This window comes from Mytilus edulis, chromosome 7 (assembly GCF_963676685.1).
Source record: "Mytilus edulis chromosome 7, xbMytEdul2.2, whole genome shotgun sequence".
In the NCBI taxonomy this organism is placed as follows: Eukaryota; Metazoa; Mollusca; class Bivalvia; order Mytilida; family Mytilidae; genus Mytilus; species Mytilus edulis.
This window is the reverse complement of record NC_092350.1, coordinates 7,040,509-7,064,321: the sequence shown is the minus strand read 5'-3', so window position 1 is coordinate 7,064,321 and position 23,813 is coordinate 7,040,509. Positions and strand designations below refer to the sequence as shown.

Here is a 23,813-nt window from a genome sequence, read left to right as displayed (position 1 = left end):
ATATGCATATTATATAAGAATTGTAGTGGTATAGTTTTTTTGACAATAAAATAGGGACGAAAGATGCCAGAGGGACAGTCAAACTCAGAAATCGAAAATAAACTGACAACGCCATGGCTAAAAATGACAAGGACACTAGTACACATGCCACAACATAGAAAACTAAAGAATAAACAACACGAACCCCACCAAAAACTAGGGGTATTCTCATGTGCTCTGGAAGGGTAACCAGATCCTGCTCCACATGTGGCACCCGTCGTGTTGCTTATGAGATATCAAATCCGGTAAATTGTCTAATTCGGTAGGTCACATTTATGAAAGGGAAGGGGATTGTAGTTATGACGTAAGGAACTTATCCGATATTATTTTTGAAACGGTTATTCCATAACGGTCAACTAACTCGTGATGGCGTCCGTAAAATTTACGAAGAGATAATTTCCACTTCACCATTTGGAACTCTTGATTTAACAACTGCCTTGTGAGCAACAACCCTCTATCAAGAAAATCATGATAGGAAATGCAAGCATGGGAATATCGTATCAATTGGGAGATATATGCTGGTGCTTCTGGAATGTTGCTACTTAGAAATGGAAAGTTCACAATTGGAAAGCTGAACTCATCTCTTTTGTCGTAAAGGTTTTTTTTCAATCGACCCTCATTGTCAATTTCTAGATGTAAGTCAAGATATGAGGCCGACTTAACTGTATCTGTACCTTTATCTATAGTGCAATGGGATAGATGCATTCGACATTGTCACCACATTTTGAATTATTTAGTGAAAGAACATCATCTTTATAGCGGAAAGTAGAGTTAAAGGATATTGCTAACTTCTTATCTCTCTACCTAAGAAAATCCTGTATGAAGTCAGCCTCATAATATTAAAGAAACAAGTCGGCAAGAAGAGGGGCACAATGCGTTCCCATTGGAAAGCCGACAGTCTGTTGAAAAATACGTCCTCCGAACGTAACAAATATGTTGTCAATAAAGAAATCAAGCATGTTAATAATGTCAGTTTCAGCATTATTTTTTGAATCAGAGTGATCCTTGACAAAGTAGGATTTATCCCTTCCCAAGACAAGACTTAAAAATTTATGTATTACTGAAAAATTATTACACAAGGGTTTTCGATATCACAAACTAGTCAAAACATTTACTAAATTTTATCATCGGTATAAGGACATCATTCGTAAATATAGCTCAACATGCAGACTTCTTATACGTTCAGGTATTTCACATCCAATTATTTATGGAAATATTCTTTATAAAGCACAAAGGTGTCAGTATTCACCTCAAAAACTAACAAAACCTTTGAATAGACTTATTAAGAAGGGATATAGTTACGAGACTGTTGTCAGGTCATTAAAGATTGCATATTTTGGCGTTAATATTGATTCACTTATAGGGTCTTTGCATCGGAACTAAACACATTTATTCAAAAAGCAGTTGTTGGCATGACACGGGTTATGTTCGTCTCATATATGTTATGATGGTATGATACTAAACCCCTAACGGGAAGGATTGTGCCTGATGTTCATATGATGAAATCATAATCTTTCAGTCAGTTTAATTGAAGTCTGGAGCTGGCATGTCAGTTAACTGCTAGTAGTCTGTTGTTATATATGTATTATTGTCATTTTGTATATTTTCTTTGGTTACATCTTCTGACATCAGACTCGGACTTCTCTTGAACTGAATTTTAATGTGCGTATTGTTATGCGTTTACTTTTCTACATTGGCTAGAGGTATAGGGGGAGGGTTGAGATCTCACAAACATGTTTAACCCCGCCGCATTTTTGCGCCTGTCCCAAGTCAGGAGCATCTGGCCTTTGTTAGTCTTGTATTATTTTAATTTTAGTTTCTTGTGTACAATTTGGAAATTAGTATGGCGTTCATTATCACTGAACTAGTATATATTTGTTTAGGGGCAGTTGAAGGACGCCTCCGGGTGCGGGAATTTCTCGCTACATTGAAGACCTGTTGGTGACCTTCTGCTGTTGTTTTTTTCTATGTTCGGGTTGTTGTCTCTTTGGCACATTCCCCATTTCCATTCTCAATTTTAAGATACTTGTATCTTCGTTGGCCATTTTTTTTTTATGAAATAAAGCAATACCAACTCTTTCAGTTTGTCTTTTAGTTTGGAATATGGAATACTTGTATAAAGTGTAGAAAAGTCAAATGTTTTAATACTATTACAAGATGAAAGAGAGTTAGATTGTATGTACTCTAAAAGATCTTTGGAATTTTCCAATACAGTGATGAAAAACCCAGTTCATATTTGGTTGAAATTCCGAAGGAACATAGAACAGACATATGATTAACATGTTTAACCCTGCCACATTATTTATGTATGATTGATTGATTGATTGTTGGTTGCTTAACGTCCAGTGGCAAATATTTCATGCATATTCAGGACGAGAACAAGTTCACAATAAATACAATAGGTAGGTTGTTGTAATAGAGGCCATCTAGGATGATGTTCGGGGAAATTAGGACTGCCACTGGAAAATGAGGGTATATTGGATAGGGACAGAAATTTGGCTTGCAACAGGCCACCTACGGACCCCTCAAAGAGTTGTTGCAAGGGTTCTTAACGTGCAAAGAGCGTGGCACCCTCTTTACACGAGGCATCGGATTTAACGCCCCCCTTCTGACCGGACGTGACTGCGAACCTGATACATCCCGCACAGCCAAACGGACCCCACTTCAGCAAGCGTTTTACTGCCGGTCGGGAGAAGACCAAGTGACCATATTTCTATACCCTAGTCACCCTTGTTTTCCCCCGCCACATTATTTATGTATGTGCCTGTCCTAAGTCAGGAGCCTGTAATTCAGTGGTTGTCGTTTGTTTATGTGTTACATATTTGTTTTTCGTTATTTTTTTTATAAATAAGGCCGTTGTTTTTCTCGTTTGAATTGTATAACATCGTCTTATCGGGGCCTTTTATAGTTGACTATTCGGTATGGACTTTGCTCATTGTTGAAGGCCGCACGGTGACCTATAGTTGTTAATGTTTGTGTCATTTTGGTCTCTTGTGGACAGTTGTCTCATTGGCAATCATACCACATCTTCGTTTTCATATTTCCTCTTGGGAAAGTGTCGTGAAGGTAACTGTTAAGTGTCTTTAAATATCAGCTGTATTTGTACGAGGCTAAGAAAAAGGTGCATGTAATGCGAGCTTTAGCGAGCTATTACTCCTGTTTCGAGCCGAGTACAAATAAAGCTGATATTTAAAGACACTTAACAGTTAGTGTATATACCTTGCAATTAACTCTGTGTATTTTTTGTGCTTTGAAAGACACAAAAACTCAGATATTTTGCATTTTTTTTCGATTTAAAATCCCTTGAGGCCCGCATAGTAAAAAATCACACATTCAGCTGCAGACGGGTTCGCAAAAAAATAAATCTCGAATGGTCAACAATAATACATCGCTCATGGTGAATAAAGAAATACAGAAACGTAGTTCGACAGTGGGTGGAGCTTTAGAGCGATATCTGTATAGTAAACAGATACAGCATAGCGATATCTGTAAAGTATACAGATACAGCATAGCGATATCTGTATAGTATACAGATACAGCATAGCGATATCTGTATAGTATACAGATACAGCATAGCGATATCTGTAGTGCCTTATCTGTATAGTATACAGATACAGCATAGCGATATCTGTAGTGCCTTATCTGTATAGTAAAAAAACAATTACAGAGGGAAAATGATGTAAAAAGATTGTTTGAAAGCAGTCATTACGGCTATGATTTTCTATTATAATGTGTAAAAATTGCCGGCAGACTTTTAACCGCCAAAATGTAGCTAAACTTTGGTGTACTCCCCAGACTAGAAAACACTATATATTATGTGGTCACTTTGTTCAAGATACCAAGAACCATCAAGTTAGACTGCGCACAGAACTTCAAACACAGGGACCCTTAAGCTTGCTATAAAAGAGTTTAACAGAATTGACTAGTGGTAACAATCGTATACACAATATGGTTAATATTTAACAAACAAAATGGTTTTTAAGGTGGCTTTTTTTATACCAACATTTAGTTAACGTCCATTGCTCTTTTTCGTTTTGAGGAACATATACACATCAAATATATATTTTGATTTTAGTAACTATTTTGAATGTCTTACCTTGCACAACTAAATAAAAATCCACGTGAAGCCATCCATTATTGTAGTATGTACATCTGTATGAACCATATTCATTCCTGTCAACCCTCAATAGAGAAAGTATTCGAGATGTTGTGTTGGCGTATTTACCATGGTTTCTGTTAGCAATTTGTTTATAATTATATGGCCAGCCTTGTGTGATTCTTTTCCATCTATAGTTAGTTCCAGTTTGTCCACAATTTAAACGATGTTCTGTACTTAAATCTGCTACATCTAGCAAATGAACAATAATGTAATGTTAGGTTGCTGTCTTATTAACGTATAAACATTGCATATTGGACTCAGACCGACTTTATAAATCTATGTCTCTTTCTCAAATCGAAGTCTTCTCTGAAATGATTATAAAGTAACTCTTTTAATTTTTATCTACATCAGATTCTCTAATCAGTTTTTTTGTACCTAGAGAAGTATACATGCACCTTGTATCGGGGAAATTAAGGCACCATAAAATCATTTCCCTTATATATTTTAAAAATGAGGGTAGTGGAAACGAAAAAGTGTCAAATGGTTTAGCGTACATTAGAAGTTATCAATTATAGGTTAAAATACGGTCTTCATAATGAAGCATTGACTCATACAAAACAGCAAACTATAAAAAGCAAACAAATTACTATAACAAGACGATAAACACATTTGAACAACACCAACAAACGAAAATCAATGAATAACTGGCTCCTGACTTAGAACGGTATGCTTTTTATGATGAGTTTTGTAAAAAAATGTTTCAGGTCAAGTTTTAGTATTATTCCGATTAATAAAAGATAGGTGACAATAGATCACAAGTATTTATTTTTGATCGATTTCATGATAACTTTTTACAGAATGTTATCCAATTACATTATGAAATTGAAATGTTACGAAACAGTTTAGACCCGTTGGTGGCCTTCGGGTGTTGTCTGCTCAATGGTTGGGTTGTTGTCGCTTTGACACATTCCCCATTTCCTTTCTCAATTTTAGAAATAGTCAATGAAAATGTATTTGATGCATCATTTATTCAAATACATATGGAGCGATTAATCTTGATCTGTGCGAAGAAACAATCAACAAAAACAAATTTGACAGGATGGTATTGATGCAAGCCTTAAATAACAGACTCTTAACTTGAAACAGGCAAACATAAAATGTCATATCTTAAACATGTCCATGAACGAGCAATCATTCAAAAAACTGTGACAAAGCGGAAAAAGCACAAAAAAAAGAATAACTTGTAAAATGAGTAGAAAATGGATTTATTCATCAAATGAAGAAAAGACACAAAACTTACAATTAAAAAAAAGACAAACTATCGTTGGTCGAGTACTGAAATATAGTTTAGATTCAATTGCAAAAATCGAAAGGAAATCATGGTTCCTGGTCTAGAATATTGTCAATCAATACACATTCAATTAACTTCTCATTTATCTGCATAGACATACTGAAAAAATGAAGGATAAATTATTTATTCTTTGGAAAATGCGAAATCTCACTATTTTAGGGAAAATTTTGATCATCACATTTTTGATTATACCACTCTTTACCTTTTTAGCTAGCTCATGTGTATTTCCAGAAAAATATAAAAATGAAATAAAAAGAAAACGTTTCAAATTTATCTGGAATGACAAACCGGATAAAGTTAAAAGAAATACGATGATTGCTACTTATGAAAACGGGGGTTTGAATATGATTGACATTGAAAGTCACTTTGAATCACTAAAACCATCATGGATAGGTAGCATTTTAAATACATATATTGACAGATGGCAACTTATACCTTTAAATTATTTACAATGCTTGGGGAAAAATTGCCTAGCAGTTTATTTGGAAATAGATTATAATAAAGTTGATCAATATCTACCTAATATTCCAAAATTTTATAAAAATGTATTTAAAGCTGGATGAAATAAGGACAGACAGATATACCAAAAACCTTTTACGAAATTTGAAAACAAATTATTTGGGGGAATAGATACATTAAATTTAATAACAAATGTATTTTTAAACAAATATATCATGTTAAGGAGGGGTATTTTCGAAAAATACCGATAGGGTAAAAAAGGCATATCCTTCTGGCAAATACCCCGGCGGCGTTAAAAAATGAACGATATTCATTTGATAACAGTAAACTGGTGAAAAATACGCTGGCTATCAACCAATCAAAATCCAGGATTCTTACATAAGGTGTAATTATTTTAAAAATTCGATAAAAGGTAATATGATTTATATAAATGATATTTTAAATGAAAATGGGGAAATTTCACAAGATGTAATTTTGCCAAAAAATGAAAATAAAGCCAACTGAATAGCTGAGTTGACATCCATAAAAATGCAATTCCAAAAGATTGGTTACAGTCTCGATCAGAGAATTCAATGAAAAGTATAGTAAATGTAAAAAGACAATGATTGTCAATAAGTGGTAATTATATTGACATGTTTTTTTTGTTAAATAAGCTATTGTATAACAGATTAGTAAAGAAAAATTTGCGAATCTATTGGTATAAATGTATCGTTAAATGAACTACACTTACAGACAGAGTTTCATTTGAAACCATTGTACAACTTTATTTTTTACTATTTAGAAGAAAATAAATTGAAGATGTATCGATGGAAACTTCTAAAAAGTATATTACCTACTAAAAAGTTATTACTGAGATGGAAAGTAACAGACAATGATTTAGGTAACAAATGCTTTACTGAAGAAGATTATCAACAATATTTTATTTCATGTTCTTTTTTACACGATTTTTGGAGAAAAATTCATAATTTATTGCAGAAAGTAAATATAGAAAAAGATTTCACATTAAAAGATATTGTTTTTGGCTATAAAATATCTGATAAATATTACTTTGGCTTTAACTATCTTATTACTATTATTGGGTTTTCAATCTATAAATCCTACTATGTATCTTATCAGAAAATGAAAAGACTTGATGTTTTTTGTCTATTCATTAGAGAATTTACAAAACGAATGTATTATCCAAAGAAGTTAAAAGATTGAAGATAAATATTTAATTAATGTTAAGAAACATTTATTAGATTGATGTTTTATTTATTAATATAATAAAATTGAAACTTATATGTATTCTTCACAAGGACCTTGGGCTTGTTGAAGACAATGTAACAAGCAACTGATGAAAATAAAGGAATTTTAAAAAGAAAAAAAAAGAAAAAAATAAGTGTGAAACACTGAAACGTCTCGTACGTTCATGTGTTAATAGTTGAACTTATGTTGAAAGTACAAAAAAGAAAGTTTATACCCCAAGAATTACACTAACTTGACATTATGTGACAGTTAATGTTGAATTTACAGGATGTCAAGATGAGATACCACCTAACAGACATCTATGAATATGAAGGCCATACAATCATTGCGAATAACAAATTACATTACGTTAACCAATAGCTAAACGTATCTCAGAGCCAAACCTTATACGACATACGCGGCTTTTAATTATTTTATACATAAATACAGTTCTGCATTACCTTTACTATCGTATACGAAAAACAGCCAAAAACTAAGATATTTATATAACTATTGACCAATAAACCATGAAAATAAGGTCAAGGTCAGATGATACCGTATATATAATATATATTGTATTTGCATGTGTCTAGCAAGGCTCTGTAATTTCCTGTATCACTGATCGAGAATACAATTTTTATACTTGAGTGCTGAAAAATCGGTTAAATTGATCCTGTTACGTTTTCGGCTTTTTATGTGTTTCTAATTGTTGCAGGTGTGTGATAGGATATGTAACTTTTTCTTTACTTACGGACACATGCATCAATATTCAAAGTATATATACGATGACAACATTTTAATTACGAAAACAAATTAATGTTTGCTTACTTCGGATATATATACATATAATAAGTACTTGAAGGCAATAATACAAAAACTTACCAATTTCAATATTAGAGCTGTATTGATAATCCCTACTGCGATCATAACATTTACAACGATATATTCCACGATCAGCAAAGGCAAACGATTTGATTGTCATTTTTAATTTTGAATGGTTTAGATATTTTTTACTGGCTGGAAGATCTTTGAATTGACCAAGTGATGACTTATGTTGCCATTGGCAGCTTGGAAGGCGATGACTATTCGAACATTTAACTGTTATATCTCCATTCGTCTTACTATCTGCAATATGCAATGTATGAAAAATTTAAAAGCTGAATATTATAGTAAACGGGTCTGCATATTACACTACATAACCCTTTAACACGTTGTCATTGTGTCTTCCTATTTGGTTAAAGCTGTATTATTTTCTGGATGTTTTGCAAAAAGATTAGTCTACTGAATCTCTCCGAACACACCGAATTATGGACACTATTCATACTTTCAAATTTATGCATTGTTATTAGGTGTGAATAAGAGTCCTCTGTTCAATAAAATATAAAAAGCATAATTGATCAAACTAAGTGGATATCAGATGATAACATACCGTGTTCCTAGCAGCATCATCTTAATACATTTACATAGTGATCTGCTAATCATGAAATAAAAACTCACTATACACATGATATTCAAGGCCTAGAGTTAATACAATCATTATCTTAATACATTTATATAGTATTCTGTTAATCATGAAATTACAACTCACTATACATATGATATTCGAGGCCTAGAATTCATACAAGCATTATCTTAATACATTTATATAGTGTTCTGTTAATCATGAAATTACAACTCACTATACATATGATATTCGAGGCCTAGAATTCATACAAGCATTATCTTAATACATTTATATAGTGTTCTGTTTATTCTGAAATAACAACTCAATATAAGTATGATATTCGAGGTTTAGAGTTCATACAAGCATTATCTCAATACATTTATATAGTGTTCAGTTAATCATGAAATTACAACTCACTATACATATTATATTCGAGGCCTAGAGTTCGTATAAGCATTATCTTAATACATTTATATAATTTTCTGTTTATTATGAAACTACAACTCACTATACATATGATATTCGAGTTTAGAGTTCATACAAGCATTATCTTAGTACATTTTTACAGTGTTCTGTTTATCATGAAATTACAACTCACTATACATATGATATTCGAGGCCTAGAGTTCATACAAGCATTATCTCAATACATTTATATAGTGTTCAGTTAATCATGAAATTACAACTCACTCAACATATGATATTCGAGGCCCAGAGTTCATACAAGCATTATTTTAATACATTTATATATTGTTCTGTTTATCATGAAATTATCCAAACAAGGATTCAAAAGTAAACAGACTGGATCCTTATGACTTCAAGGGAGAAGGGGTAAGGTTTTTTCGTGTCTAATTCAGAATTTAGTTTTTGCTCGAACTGTCAGTTTTGTTTTTCGACGCTATTAATCTCATTTTTTTCTTCAAAATTTTACGCTATAGGGTATGCAGATCAGCATATTTTGTTTTCTTTTTAGGAATAATTTTGCCACTTTAAAAAAAGATGTCATACAAAAATCACTTTCGATTGATGACGTCGTTTTACAATTACGTCACGAATCATAAAATTTTAACAAAATATTTACTTAAACACTTTGACAAAAATATTAAAATTTTAAAAATTTGAACCAATCAATTCATTAAAACTACGTTGGTTATATAGCAGTTTGACAAACACTAACTTTGATCATTGAGAAGCTTAATATTCCCTTAACAACACAACGTAATCAAAACGTTTAACTGAATTAACAGAGTTATCTCCCTGTAGTGTTAGGTACCCCCTTAAGACCCTCCTTAATGACTCCTCTGAACATTGCAATATTTTTCACTGCATACAATACTACACATATTTAAAAACCAGGTGGAAACCAAGTTAAAATAGAGGAAAAGAACCGAAGCTCTTTCTTAGAGAAGGCGATAATGCTTACTGTAAGGTTTACTATAGTAACAAAAAACTTAAAAGTTTATAGAAACAAATAAAAAGACAATTTTCTTCTCAATTACGAAGTGTTTTATTTAAAAAAACACCATTTTCATAAGTTTTCAATTTATCTATTACATAGTAATCATGGTAATGCAGAACAATTAGATAACAAGTCGACGACATGGGTATCTATCAAGTTGGATGTAGACAATGCATAACCTCCGATTTTTTTAGTTAAAATTACCACGGACGGAGAATATATCAATCTATTAGTTCAGTAGTTTTCGTGTCTGCCCTTCCATTATGTGACTCAAGAAAAATTCTTATAAAATTTTATGTTAGAGCGTGTTTGAGGTGTATATTTTGTCTTGAAAACGTACAAAGCATTTGATATATCATCTCGCTTCAGATTCTATCATTTGTATATATCGAAGCTTCAGGTTGACTTTATAACATAAAAAAAATCACAGTACGAAAAGATAAAATATATGGGTCAAATGAAATAAATGCTTATATAATTAATCACATAAACAGAGTAGGTGTTTTCGAATAGTTATTTTTTTTGGACTAAAAGTACTTGACGAAAGTCCTTTAAGTTGAATCGTGAAAATGCATATCTTCGAAAATCATTTTGGTGTGTAATATAAACTGGGGTTTATAATCTTCAAACACTTAACATTTTTAGTCTGCTCTACCTTGAAATATTTAATTAGATTTTTTTTTAGATGTTTAAGAATTTTCGATAATTCCAGATGACAACCGATCACACAATAGTTTTAAGTTGAATCAATGCAGACAAGATCTTTAACCGATTCTCATTAGCTAGTAGATACTTTGTCTTTTAAAATACATCTGACATATACTAGACGGATCGTAATGGTGCTATGTGGATAAATTTATCGATTTGCAAGAGCAAAATGGGCAGCGCGTCATCTCTGCAATGGCTTCCATTTCTACGATTGTGAAAATGAACTGGCGTAATGGGGAGATTATTTTCACGAAGCAGAATCCTGACTGAAAACGTGATAACAAAAAGTTAACAAAAGTCAGAAAACAGTATATGCAGATAGGTTTATTGGTATAATGTCTTATAAAACTGATTTGGACTAGTTGGAAATCATTTTTTTAACAACAGAATTTGCAATATGAAATCCAAAACCACAATTATAGAGCTTTGATTTTGAGTGTGATTATTATACACCAACACTTCTTGCAAACATATGTGTAGGTCATATATTTAATATTTCCTAACTAGTTATTTGGGTAACGCTTGTGTAAGCAGTTACTGGTTCTTATTTATTCTTATTTCTTTTAGCACATTATCAGTCTTTATAACTCATTAGATAACAAAGATTCCGCATTTAAAAAGTTGAATATTTTAAACATATAAAGCTATCCTAATCAATATAACATACCTACTGTAACCTCGTCACTTCTCACAAAATAGAACAGCAGACAATATATATATAAATCCATTATTTTCAAAATTTTATGAATATAAGACTTTTAATTCAGTAAAACTTGTTAGTAATATTCCATTAAGTACAGCTTTCCGGGGTATATAATAGTTAATGATAACATAAACTTCCTGTTGTAAATACGTATATCAAGTCTAGCACCATTTGATGTGGTTCTCATTTATCAAAATCTGCGACGTATATCTCTATTCTACTATATATGTTTATATTCGAGCTTTTAAGATTTTAAAAATAACATTGCAAAGAGGTGTGCGTTTTAAAAATGCGAACACACCGGCTCCGTTTTTTGTTGTTGTGACGATAAGAAAAATAATGATTCATACCACAGTCGACCTCTGGGAAGAATGTTTCCCTTTGCCAACTTTATTTCTGTCCTAGCAACTAACCAGCTAATCCATACATTCAGACACTTAGAGCGGTTCTGCTAGTGGCATTATAGATATGTAAGGAGGATAGACGAAATATGCCGAATGGACATTCAAACCTTTCATCGCCAAAACAATTCTCACGATTCCCAAAATTAATATGAGTTTTAAACATAAAATTGTATAAAAAAATGTTGGTACATGACTATATGTTTGTTGAATAACGCCATGTATTTCGAAAATCTTAGATCAGGTCCAGATAGGCACCATCATTGCTACGTTAATGTTACACTCCTTATGGTTGGTTGATAGTCTACCAGATGTCCAAAGTACAGGTATATCAGTTTCATAATAATCCCCAAATTATGATTCGTCAGTGTTTTGAATCTTGGGTTCATTAATCTCCGATCTATTTCCAAACCACTAACCTTTAATTTACTGAGATCTGAAAAAATATTTAATTTTTTTGCAGTAATTGAGGCTTTAACTATTGTCAATTCGGATACTTATTTGTTTATCAGAGAAAGTAATTTGTTATATTACATGTGCGTTTTATTGTCTTTATGAGAGGTTAATTTGTTTTAATATTTTTTTTTATATTTGTTGTTTTATGCTTCAACCGCACTTAACCCATACAAGAGGGGCAACATAAACCAGAATGACATTCAAACTCATCAACAGAAAACAAACTGACAACGCCATGGCTAAAAATGAAACAAACCCAGATAAGCAATAGTACACAAAGCACAACATAGAAAAAAAAAGACTAGGCAACACGAACCCCATCAAAAACTGGGGATATAGCAGGTGCTCAGAGGGGTAAAGCATAAGCTGTTCACATCACATAAAAATGTGGCCATCAAGGTGTTCAGCAGCTATATTCCATTTTAAAATAATAAAATAAAAATGATTTAATGAAAAAACTGGACCATTCTTGAATAACGGCGAAATTAGAATAACATATATCAAGATATCAATCGATTCAATGATTTGCATATTCAAAATTTTGCATGTTTTCATTGACTGAGATGAACAAGTAGGGGAAATTTCATCTTTTATTTGAAGACAGAGCAAATGTGTTGAACGAATTTTGAGATAGGATCCTAATTGATTGATTGATTTTTGGTTGCTTTACGCCGCATTAGCACAAAAAGGCTATATCGCTGATCCTAATTGAGGAATTCAGTCAAATTGAACAAAACGCAGGCATGGCCAAACGACGATCCTGGTATTTTGATATTTTTTTAGTAGATAAACTAAAGGAGTTTAGAATGACAATATGTCTGCAATATTATGATTGTTAAAGATTTATCCGATATTTGCGGTTTCGCGGCTCGTCAAACCTCCGCGCTGCATGGAATACTGAAATATTCCTCTATGATCCGTATGATTGTACAGAGGTTTGTGTGACATGATAGTGCTCTGAAATATAAAAGTTTTATTATGTAATGCTGTCGTCTAAATGTGTGTAAAACACTGATACACAGAATAACTGACACTCGTTATAGAACTATAAAATATAATTCGGCATTTATAACACATGAAATTATTTTAAATAATTTGCTTTAAAGTCATAGGACACTTTCCGAATAAGTACATTTCAATATATAAATTTCATCAACCATCTCCATATATAGTATTTATGTATATAGAGAAGATTTCTTAAGTACATTTTCCCAATCAACTTATAAGATATACTTCCCTGTGATATACACTTAACCCCCCGATTTTTCGTTACTTTACGTGTTTCCAATCTTTGAAGTGTTGTTAATCGTCAGCTTCCTCTATACAGATCATAGATATACATTTGAGTTATTTCTCGACTGTCATTCGGTTTATCGAAAAAATGATAAAAAGGATAGGTAACTGTGGTCAAATATTGAAATAGGATCGTGATAGAAATTGGTGTTAGATCGTAAAGAAATTCTTAATGAGAAGACACGTGCAAAGTCAAATGAAAGATCTACATCTAATGAAATTGATCATGATAGAATAGGCAACGGTAGTCAAGTATTTAAATTTTATCGTGAAAGAAATTGATAAAGGATCGTGAAGAAAATCAATTTTTAGTACTCGTGGCCACAACTTTGTTAAACTTGTGATTATCAATACTAGCTAAGACATATATTTGTCAGAACCATCCTCACCCCTTATACTTGTTTCAACAGGCATACCCCTTTCTATCTTTTGGATGAAATGAATTGTTAAATACAATGTACTTTTTAAAAATCATAGAAGTATTTGATGTTGATGAAACCCCATATTCCCTTATGATTATTTTTTCATGTAACGTGTGCAAGTATAATTCTTAATTTATGGATAGATGATTTGAAGACATTTAAAGAGACCATGGTGATACCGTATTGGGATTGGTATGCTAATTCTAAAAAGGGTGTGTAATTAGTTCAACAACGTCTCGTGAAGATAAAAAAAAATCAAAGCATTTAAAGACTTTAAGAAGCAAAATAAAAGGATAATTTGATCATTAAGAAAAGTGCATGTGAATTTAGTGTATTGTAAGGGGATATTTCCATAAATACATTTGGATAAAAGTTTAGCAATATAACTGTCTTCTCATGATATTGTTTAATTACAAAGCAAGAAATATTCACAAATAGTTTCAAGCAGAAAATAAATAAAGGCACCAGTAGTTTACCGCTGTTTAATAGTTATAACTCGATAAAGCAAAAACAAATCCATGTAGCAAACAAATTACAAAGGAACACATCTTCTACAATAAGAAAACAACGGAACAACAGAAACACTAAGCTACAATAATAAACAATCATTACCATATAATGAAATCTATGAAGTATCTTTCAGGGGTATCATTTTGGATACAAACACTTTATTTTATTTTTTTCAACATTAGCCATTTACCTTACAAACATAGTCCTGTTTTATCATATGTTATTGAAATCTAGGGGTTCTTTGACAGTTTTAAGTTAAAGGCCTCAAACGACTTTTGCTATTTTCAAAACTATGTAATGATTTCCCCCGAAGAGAGCATTCATAGAAAAATATGAAAATATTTATTAGAGGTAAATAAAAGAGCTACCGCATCAGGAATTAGTGGGGAGTTGGTTCGCTTGCCTCTTATGTTAGAAGTAATTGTTAATATGATTTCTTTCTGTGTTAGAATACATGACAGAAATGATATTCTCTTGAGAGATGCTTTTCAGACCTCAGAGAGTCTCCATCGAAACCATAAATCTCCCTGGATTGTCTGAATTCAAGTTTTATTCAGTGTTTTTGGCATTAAAGAAAAATATAAAAACATTTGGCACGATCAAGTATTTAAAGATTTTCCTAACCTAGATAATAGCAATAAATTACGGACATACAGATAGGTTAAATCTAACTTATGTTTGAAAATTATTTTTCTATGGTGACTACAGAAAAAAAGAAAAATATTAACCAAATTGCGAATAAATTCCTTCATCTGGAAGTTGAAAAAAAAGTCGAAATTCGGGAATTAGATTAAATCAAAAATTATGTAAATCATGCTCATTGAAAGTTGAAGATAAAAGATTTCTATAGTGACGATAAGTAGATTATTGACAAAACTTGGATATTTTTTGCGATTCTTTACGTATACAAATCTAATAACTCGATCTGATTCCAAATTCTTTCGACATGATGTTCAAATTTAGAAAATTAACATTAAAAAACTTTAACATAACATCGATATATTCAATAAAAAATGAATGGAAGGAAAGAAATGAATTAACATGAGATTCGAATTTAACAGTGAAAACAAAATGTTTGTCTCACATTGTTCGCTCTGATCTTATATAAAGTGAAGTAGTAGATTGTTGTTCCGTTGTTTTCATCCCATTTTCTCATAGTTTATGTGTTTCTCTCAGTTTGGTTTTGCGATTCGGATTTCTTTCAGTTATATCAATTTATGATCATTGAACAGCGGTTTACTTCTATTGCCTATATCGTTGGCGATGCCCGTAGAATTAGATACGATACATGTAAGTTTATCGATACGTTGAATGAACATATGTGATAGTTCTAATATTGGTTCTTTTTTTTTATCTTTTCATGCATTTGTTTGTTATGTTTTTTTTTATGTTATCTGTTCTTTCAAACTGATTTTCATAATTTGTTTTTATTTTGTGTTTTTAGACCACTGTCTCCGGTGAGGGGTTATCGTTGAGTGCTTGGAAACCTTGTGAACAAGTTACATTCAGTAAATGCAGGTCACAAGTTAGAAGCCTGTAATCTAGTGATTATCATTTGTATGTTTGTAACATGTTGTTAGGTCAGAGCGTTTATAAGCGTTTATAAGCGATATCATTTTTTTTATAGTTTGATCTCTAATGGATAGTTGTGTCATTGACAATCATAACAACATCGTCCTTCCTTTTTTTTTAATTCTTAATTGTATTGTTTATGTAGCACATGCTTTGCCAAAGAATGCATACATCATATTGGGGAAAAACATAATTGAAATAAGCAAAAGCCAATTTTATTTATAACTATCACAATAAAAAAAGAAATTGAACATATTTTATAAGAAAATCAAAAGCAAGGTATACACTAACAAGTGTATAAATCATAAACACCCTACACATAGAATCATAAGTGTCATGTAAATTAATATAAAGCACGAAGATGTGGTAAGATTGCCAAAGAGACAACTCTCCACAAGATTAAGATGTGTTTGATGTTATATACACCTGTACATAAAAAAGTACCTTAAGTTATTTTTTGCGAAACCCTACGTTGGTATTCAAATTGACCAGTTAACAAATGAAAAGAGGCCACTTGCTTATGTAAAATTAAGTGGATTTCCTACTTTAATTGAAAATTTTGATAGCTTTTATCTTTTGCTATGCTAAATACATCTCATAGAATTCACGTACGTGGTTATCCTACCTCGGTAATCACACTCACACATGGCAGTAACATAATAACAGCCCCTACAGATTGCATACGAAATGCCTATATAACTTATGATTCAGTCATGTCATGAACCAAAAATTGAGCTATGGTTTAGTAGATAGCATTTAATGGGTTGTATTTTCCTCGGAGTATTACTTTGTTGGTGTTTCCATTTGAAAATAATCATTTTTTGGAAGTACTAATGTAATAAAAGTAAAAGAATACAAATACCAAACCCCAAGACATAAAACACAACTTTACAAAGTTTCAAAATAAATAGCCTAAACACATGAATCGAATTGAAAACCAACTGTCATATTCCTGACTTTAACAGTCATTTTCTAAGTAGAAAATGGTGGAGTAGATCCGGTTTTATAGATAGTTTAACCTCTCACTTATAAGACTGATGCATAAACTTTTACCTTCTTGACAACAACAAAGTGTGAAAAAATAAACAGACATAATATGTGAAAATAATGGGGTAAAGCAGTAACCATTGTGGTTTAATCTAAATACCAATGAAAGCAAAATGGCGTTAAAACACAAGGCACTTAATCAAATTGATAGCAATTATGTAAAAAAAAAACAAAAAAACATGAGCATAAAAATAGCGCAACACCAAACGGATATCACAAAAACGATATTACCAAAAAAAAAAAAAGACTGAACACTAGAAGTTGAAAATACACAAAGACGAATAGATATAACAGTATAACATATAATAAATATGATGAACAACGTCAATAAATTGTACGTAAAATCTATATTTCTAGACCATCATAGATTATTTGTGAAGTTGAAATGGAGTATTTATCAAAAAGGGCTATTGAAGAAAAACGAACTAGACGTTTTTTGACAAAACCACGGTTCCTCAACTTTTCTACTCAGACACTTAGTAGCAGCTGCAAGCTCTTGAATACCGAATGAATCAGGAAATGTATATTCCATATGCAGGTTAAGTTGGTATATTGTTGCTAAAATAGGGAAAATCTATCAAATAAAAATACTTTATTTTGCCAAAAGATGCCAAAGGAACAATACAGGATTTTGTATCACGAAAAGAGAAATAAACACATTCCCACTCAGCTGTAGGAAAGGCATGTTGTTTGTTATTAAGTAAACCAACCTTTGAAATTTATCGATAACTGATGCAAGTCAAAATATATATTTAAATTTGTTTTTGGTCAGATGTCCACTGAACAAATACTAATGATAAATAAATTGAGAGAATGTACCGTTTGCTTAAATGAGAACGAAATCCAAATACATTCAATGTACTTTAAATATTTTAAGTACGCTGTCGAAATGTCAGCTTGATACTGCAATTGGCTTTCCACGTATAATTATATTCTTAGAAATATCACCGTACTTAGTGTGTAAAAAGGAATAAAGGTTACTAGGATTAATTTCGATAAAATGTTTAAAGAAATAAGACTATAAATGAGAACAAAATGAAAAAGTTAAGTAATAAAATGATATGTGTGCTAAGCTAATACGTTTGTTGGACTGGCGTACTTGATTTAAGGAAATGATATTAAAAAAATAAAAATAAAACACGCATTTTTAAGCAATTCTAAGCGAAATCAAAGGTAATGTATCATAAAATTCAGATTATGTAATATATATTTACATAAACATTGATTTTATGCTTTGTGCAAAATTTGGTACAACAACAAGGGTTATTCATTTCATTTGAAATAAAGTAACAAGGATTAAGGATGTTTATAAAAAACCTTAAATGATTTAAGATAAATGGTTAATGATGTCATAAGCTTAATACTTTTGCCTTCCTTTCATTTATTTAAACATTGTTGTTGTTGTATATATAACGATCAATTTTGACAAATAATATGTAGTTGCTTAACAAACTACCAATACAACTTCAAGAAAATAAAACATCGAGTATCAACTTTCAACAGTTTGCCATTTTGCTGTAGTAAAACAACATGTTCAGAATGTATGCAGCAATATTTACAAATAGACAATTAATAATGACACAATACACTTTTTTCTCAGTCTTTTCATGCATTTGTTTGAAACTAGAAATTAGCATAAACATTTGCAGACTCCAGGTGAAGATTCAAAGCTTCATAACATCTTTTGTATTCCTCCTGCAAAAAACAAAATGATTTATTCATAATAAACGAAAAATGATAATGTGTTAATCTGATAAACGTTGTATATTTGTTTGACATAATATCGATGTCACGTTAACTAGCACGGTTAGAGCACCTAGATTAGTCCCATAGTTTCGTGGTGCATTTTGTTACATAGTATTTAGTCTTCTTTCGACTGGAGTTTTTTCTCTTTTGCTCATTGTTATCATGGTAATGTTTCCTTTACTTTGCTAACTTTGTATCCTTTTTTTACCAAACATTATAGAAGTTGACAAAATGTATACATCAAATTATCAATTAACAAAACAGTTTATTTAACTGAAGTAAGGTTTTAAAGTTGCAAATATTTAATAGTAATTACTTCGAATTGAACATGGGACATCACATACTCTTATCAAATAATCTCATCATAGTTAACAGGATTGAAATGATATATTTGCGCCATATGCGCTTGTCGTCTACAAAAGACTCAGCAGTGACGCTTGCATTGAAAAATGTGGAAAAAGACCAAATAAAGTGCGAAGTTGAAGAGCACTGGGGATTACAAATTCCTAAATGTTTTGCCAAATACGGCTAAGGTCAACTAGAGACTTCAACCGTAAACTCTTTATTCTTAACTAAACTTTTTCCTAAAAACTTTCCATTCAATATCGTAGTAAGATCATTAAATATTGTTTTATCGGTACTTATGCTGATGGTGTTTTTTATAAATTAAAACAGAAGTTATTGTGTAGTGCTACACATTCATGAAAACAAATGACGTTGCATGATATCGATATGATAGACAAAACATGTTGTATTGAACAGATGCACTTATTTCGCAGTACGTTTATGATATATCTGATGCTAAATAATGGTTGTTGTCTTTAATTGAACTAGCAGTAAATATTTGTGCTTTTAGCGGTACTTTCAGTCTTGATTTGGTTTGAGTTAACTTTTTGATTTCTAGGTAACCGCTGATCGAACGAGTGGAGAAATTACCCAATTTTTCTACAGTATGATCTCTTGGTGTGCTGTTACATCGCTATACCAGGTTAAGGGGCTAATTTAGCGCTTAAAACATGTTGAACCCCTACATATTCTTTATATCAGGATCCTGTTATTCGTAAATGTCTTATGAATTTAGTTTAACTCTCATGCTGCTGTTTATCATAAATCAGGTTCCTTTCATATTTCGTTGGAATTGTACATCTTGTCATTTTGGGGTTTTCATAGATGACAATACTGTAAACTGTGAACGGTGACAGAGAGTTGTCTAAAATGGCTTAGTTTTGACAATATACGAAATTGTTTCATTTGTAATTATTGAAGCTTCCAAAATGAAACATGATTAATTTATTAAAGTATGCAAATTGTGATAATACTTTTAAAGAAAATTACTATGATGATTTATCAATGACTTGTCCACCATCAATTTCAATAACTACAAGTAGATTTTTATTTCATTGTTCGGACTTACAAAATCTGTGAAGAACTCGGGACGTCTCAATTGTAGAAGTCTCACAAGTTGGAAGATATCTGCATGATTGTCGATCTGCATGCTAGACACAGCATTGGTGAAAGCACAGAATAATCCACAATTCTTGGCACCATCACTACGTAAACAAAATATCAATTACAAATGCTACATTAGATAAGAAAAAGTGAAGTACATTAAATAACAAAAATTCCAAACGCATAGAAAAATTCAAAACAGAATACCTTATCACTTGGCAAGATAAACATTTTCAACACATGAAACGAAGTGAAAAAAATTGTCTGGCTTGGAACAGACATTTCCTTGTTAAAAATGGTTTCAGTACATTGACAGCTGTACGGAAGTTAAGAGGACGATAACAAAAATATTGCCCTATATGTTAATGGTAAAACATAAATGATATACTAGAGGTAACAAAACAGCAACCGATGATAGTTTTCACTTCCACTCTTTTCATTTAATCATAATTAGTTTGGCATTTTTTCCGAGAAAAAAACGTATCGTCTGAATATGACTAAATAGGAAATCAATATTCCAATTTACAGCAAAACATTTCATCCAGCATTTTCACCTACACCCCTGTGGCATATGAATATTATTCTTTTTAATAATATTATTCTTTACCTTTCATATACCATCCTTTTGCTATGTCTAACATTAAACCGTTAATGAAAAATCAGTTTCATGTTACAAACAAATAAGACATATTATTGCATACCTGCTTACAACTGTTATCGGATCATTTGACATATTTGCACGTGTTGAAATAAGGTCAGCAAGTTTACCGACTACAGCAGGGTCAGGTATACTGTTACAGATGGCTTGAAACAACACTACTTGTCTCGGCTTGTCATCCTATAAAAAAAATAAACATTTGAATTTATGATATAGTTTTGTTTGATGCTCATAAATGTGCATTATGTTTGTTTCCCTACTTTTGACCTCAAGCGAACATAAAGAATGTCATTCAAAAACAGATCGTGTACAACAAAACATTAATCATACGGTTTTATCAAGTATGTGTACAGACAGACAAATGCGAGTATTTGTTGAAACATTTGATTTGTCAGTTTGTAACTGTACGTTTTGAATTAGGCTTTAATAATAACATTAACAGTACGCGTTTGTACAGATGCGTTTTTAAACTATTATCAGATCATTTTTATGTTTATAGATACAAGAATTTGAAATTCCAAAACATAGTGCAAACGTTAAAGAGCTATTAAATCAAAAAGGACCAATCGATAGCAAAATTCGCTAAAGGAATTAAAGCTATGCATTGAGAAATACATTCATAATTTTTCGAATAATATTTTCAGTTTCTTTTCGATGTCGTGACCATTTATAGGTTTGTATGCAGTATAAAAAATAGCATATCTTACCTTTCTAGAGAGAACCATGGTTATCTTTGTGATGTTATTTTCGCCTTTTTTTCGTGCAGATATCTTTATACCGAATGGACCAATAGTCAAATCATCAGCCGATTGTGAGTACACCAAGTCAGCCTTAAATATAATAAGAATGAACAAGTGATATGAATGGTCTTATACGAACCATTCATAGACATAGATAAAGATTGATATATGACATAAACATAAGTTGTAAGAAATGTGATGACAACTTTACGATATTTTTTGGCATATTTTTACTTCAACTACCGGAGTACAATGTAGAACAAGAATGTGTTCACAGTACACGGATGCCCCACTCGCACTAACCTTTTCTATGTTCAGTAAAAATTGGGAAGATCATATCATAGGGAACATGTATACTTAGTTACAAGTTGATTGGACTTCAACTTCATAAAAAATATCGTGACCAAAAACTTTAACCTGAAAATTGCACTTTTATTTTCTATGTTCAGTAAACCATGAAATAGGGGTCAAAATTTTACTTTGACATTTAAATAAGATTGATCATATCATGGGGAACATGTTTACTAAGTTTAAAGTTGATTGGACTTCAACTTCATTACAAACTACCTTGACCAAATATTTTAACCTGAAGCGGAACAGAGGAACGAGCAAACGGACGAACAGACGGACGAACAAACGAACGGATCCAAAGACCAGAACACATAATGCCCTTCTACTATCGAAGGTGGGGCATAAAAAGTGGCACAGTCAATTTCATTATCATTCCTAAAAAAAATTAAATGCACGAAATATCCTACCTATATACAATTTGAATAGCAATGCCAAAACAAAGTATACGACTGTACGCTTCATTTGAGAAACACTGCACCAAATTCACTGTTAGTACAAAATTCAGTCCTTACTTCGTTTGCCTTGTTAATAATCAGTACAATAGTTGAAGAGCTGTGATCTCGTATCATTGTCCAGAAATCTACCTTAGTATCTGGTAATGGTAGTTGTGTGGTAATGTATCCAACAAACTTGGTGTAAGACTGGAATACAGAATTGTAACATTTGATTAGTAATTTACTAATGTAACTAAAATAAATATAACACTATTAAATAAGTACTAATATTTTGCTGTGATGCATATTAATTGGTTGACAATACTTGAGTTTCACTTGTCTTTTATAACAAATAAATAAAACGAAACATTGTAAATCATACAAAGCCTTGTAAGTTCTGAACGTCTTTGTCAAGCCTTTAAACGTGGATACTTAGCATGGTTAACGTGTGATACTTAGCATGGTTAACGTGTGATACTTAGCATGGTTAACGTGTGATACTTAGCATGGTTAACGTGTGATACTTAGCATGGTTAACGTGTGATACTTAGCATGGTTATCTAATAATAAATGCCATGCTACATAATATTCCCTGTTTTCTGTAACAGTGTATTCGTGATTCCACTGTATAAAAATCCACAATCGACACAATAATCAAAACCCGCATACATAATCTTTTTTTTTTACAAAACGGTTTATGTATACAAACTGTCAAATCAAGAATATTTTTGTCCGTTTTCTGCATTTTATATATTGGTATTGATCCTACAAGTCACTGTAAAATGTTTGTACCACCGTTTAAATATCTGGCTATATATAAACTAACTTTTTGTAGATATGTTAAATTATCTTTAAACAGAAAAATAGATATTTAAAGAAAACAGATTTTTGACGGATTCAGACTGTCTGATATTTGAACACTAAAGAAATAACTGAAACTACTGAAATTCTGAGATTTTTGAAACTTACAGGTACTTGTACTGCATTGATATAATCTGATCTTCCTTTCCCATAGGATACAAGATAAACCCGTTTATCATCCACTAAAAATCACAAAATATGTTACTTATAGCATTTCTTATATATACCTTAAGGAAGTTCCCTTCTCTGTTTCAAAATAACAAGCTTTTCATATTACTAGTATATATTGATAGGGGATTAATTAAGTTTCCAAAAAAAAGCAAAAAAAATAATTATATATATATATATATAGGTCAATGTGCTTATTTTCAAGATATTAGCCTTTGAA

At 31.5% G+C, this 23,813-nt stretch overlaps 2 protein-coding genes across 4 annotated transcripts in view; both read right to left on the bottom strand.

The window, feature by feature from the left end:
• The window catches only part of LOC139529834 (uncharacterized), a 67,342-nt gene extending 55,520 nt beyond the window's left edge, over positions 1–11,822 (bottom strand). For both annotated transcript variants that reach the window (XM_071325746.1, XM_071325747.1), the window contains exons 1-3: positions 11,450–11,822; positions 8,055–8,297; positions 4,136–4,387 (exon numbers count right to left, since the gene is read on the bottom strand). In XM_071325746.1, coding sequence (XP_071181847.1) covers positions 4,136–4,387; positions 8,055–8,297; positions 11,450–11,510 — 556 coding nt within the window. In that variant the 5' untranslated portion in view covers positions 11,511–11,822. The remainder of the gene's footprint in view (positions 1–4,135; positions 4,388–8,054; positions 8,298–11,449) is intronic.
• Positions 11,823–18,559: 6,737 nt separating this feature from the next.
• Positions 18,560–23,813, bottom strand: part of LOC139529831 (uncharacterized) — an 81,485-nt gene continuing 76,231 nt past the window's right edge. For both annotated transcript variants that reach the window (XM_071325740.1, XM_071325741.1), the window contains 6 exons: positions 23,534–23,607; positions 22,643–22,771; positions 21,747–21,869; positions 21,083–21,219; positions 20,347–20,482; positions 18,560–18,881 (listed from right to left, as the gene is read on the bottom strand). In XM_071325740.1, the coding sequence (XP_071181841.1) occupies positions 18,810–18,881; positions 20,347–20,482; positions 21,083–21,219; positions 21,747–21,869; positions 22,643–22,771; positions 23,534–23,607 (671 nt within the window). In that variant the 3' untranslated portion in view covers positions 18,560–18,809. The remainder of the gene's footprint in view (positions 18,882–20,346; positions 20,483–21,082; positions 21,220–21,746; positions 21,870–22,642; positions 22,772–23,533; positions 23,608–23,813) is intronic.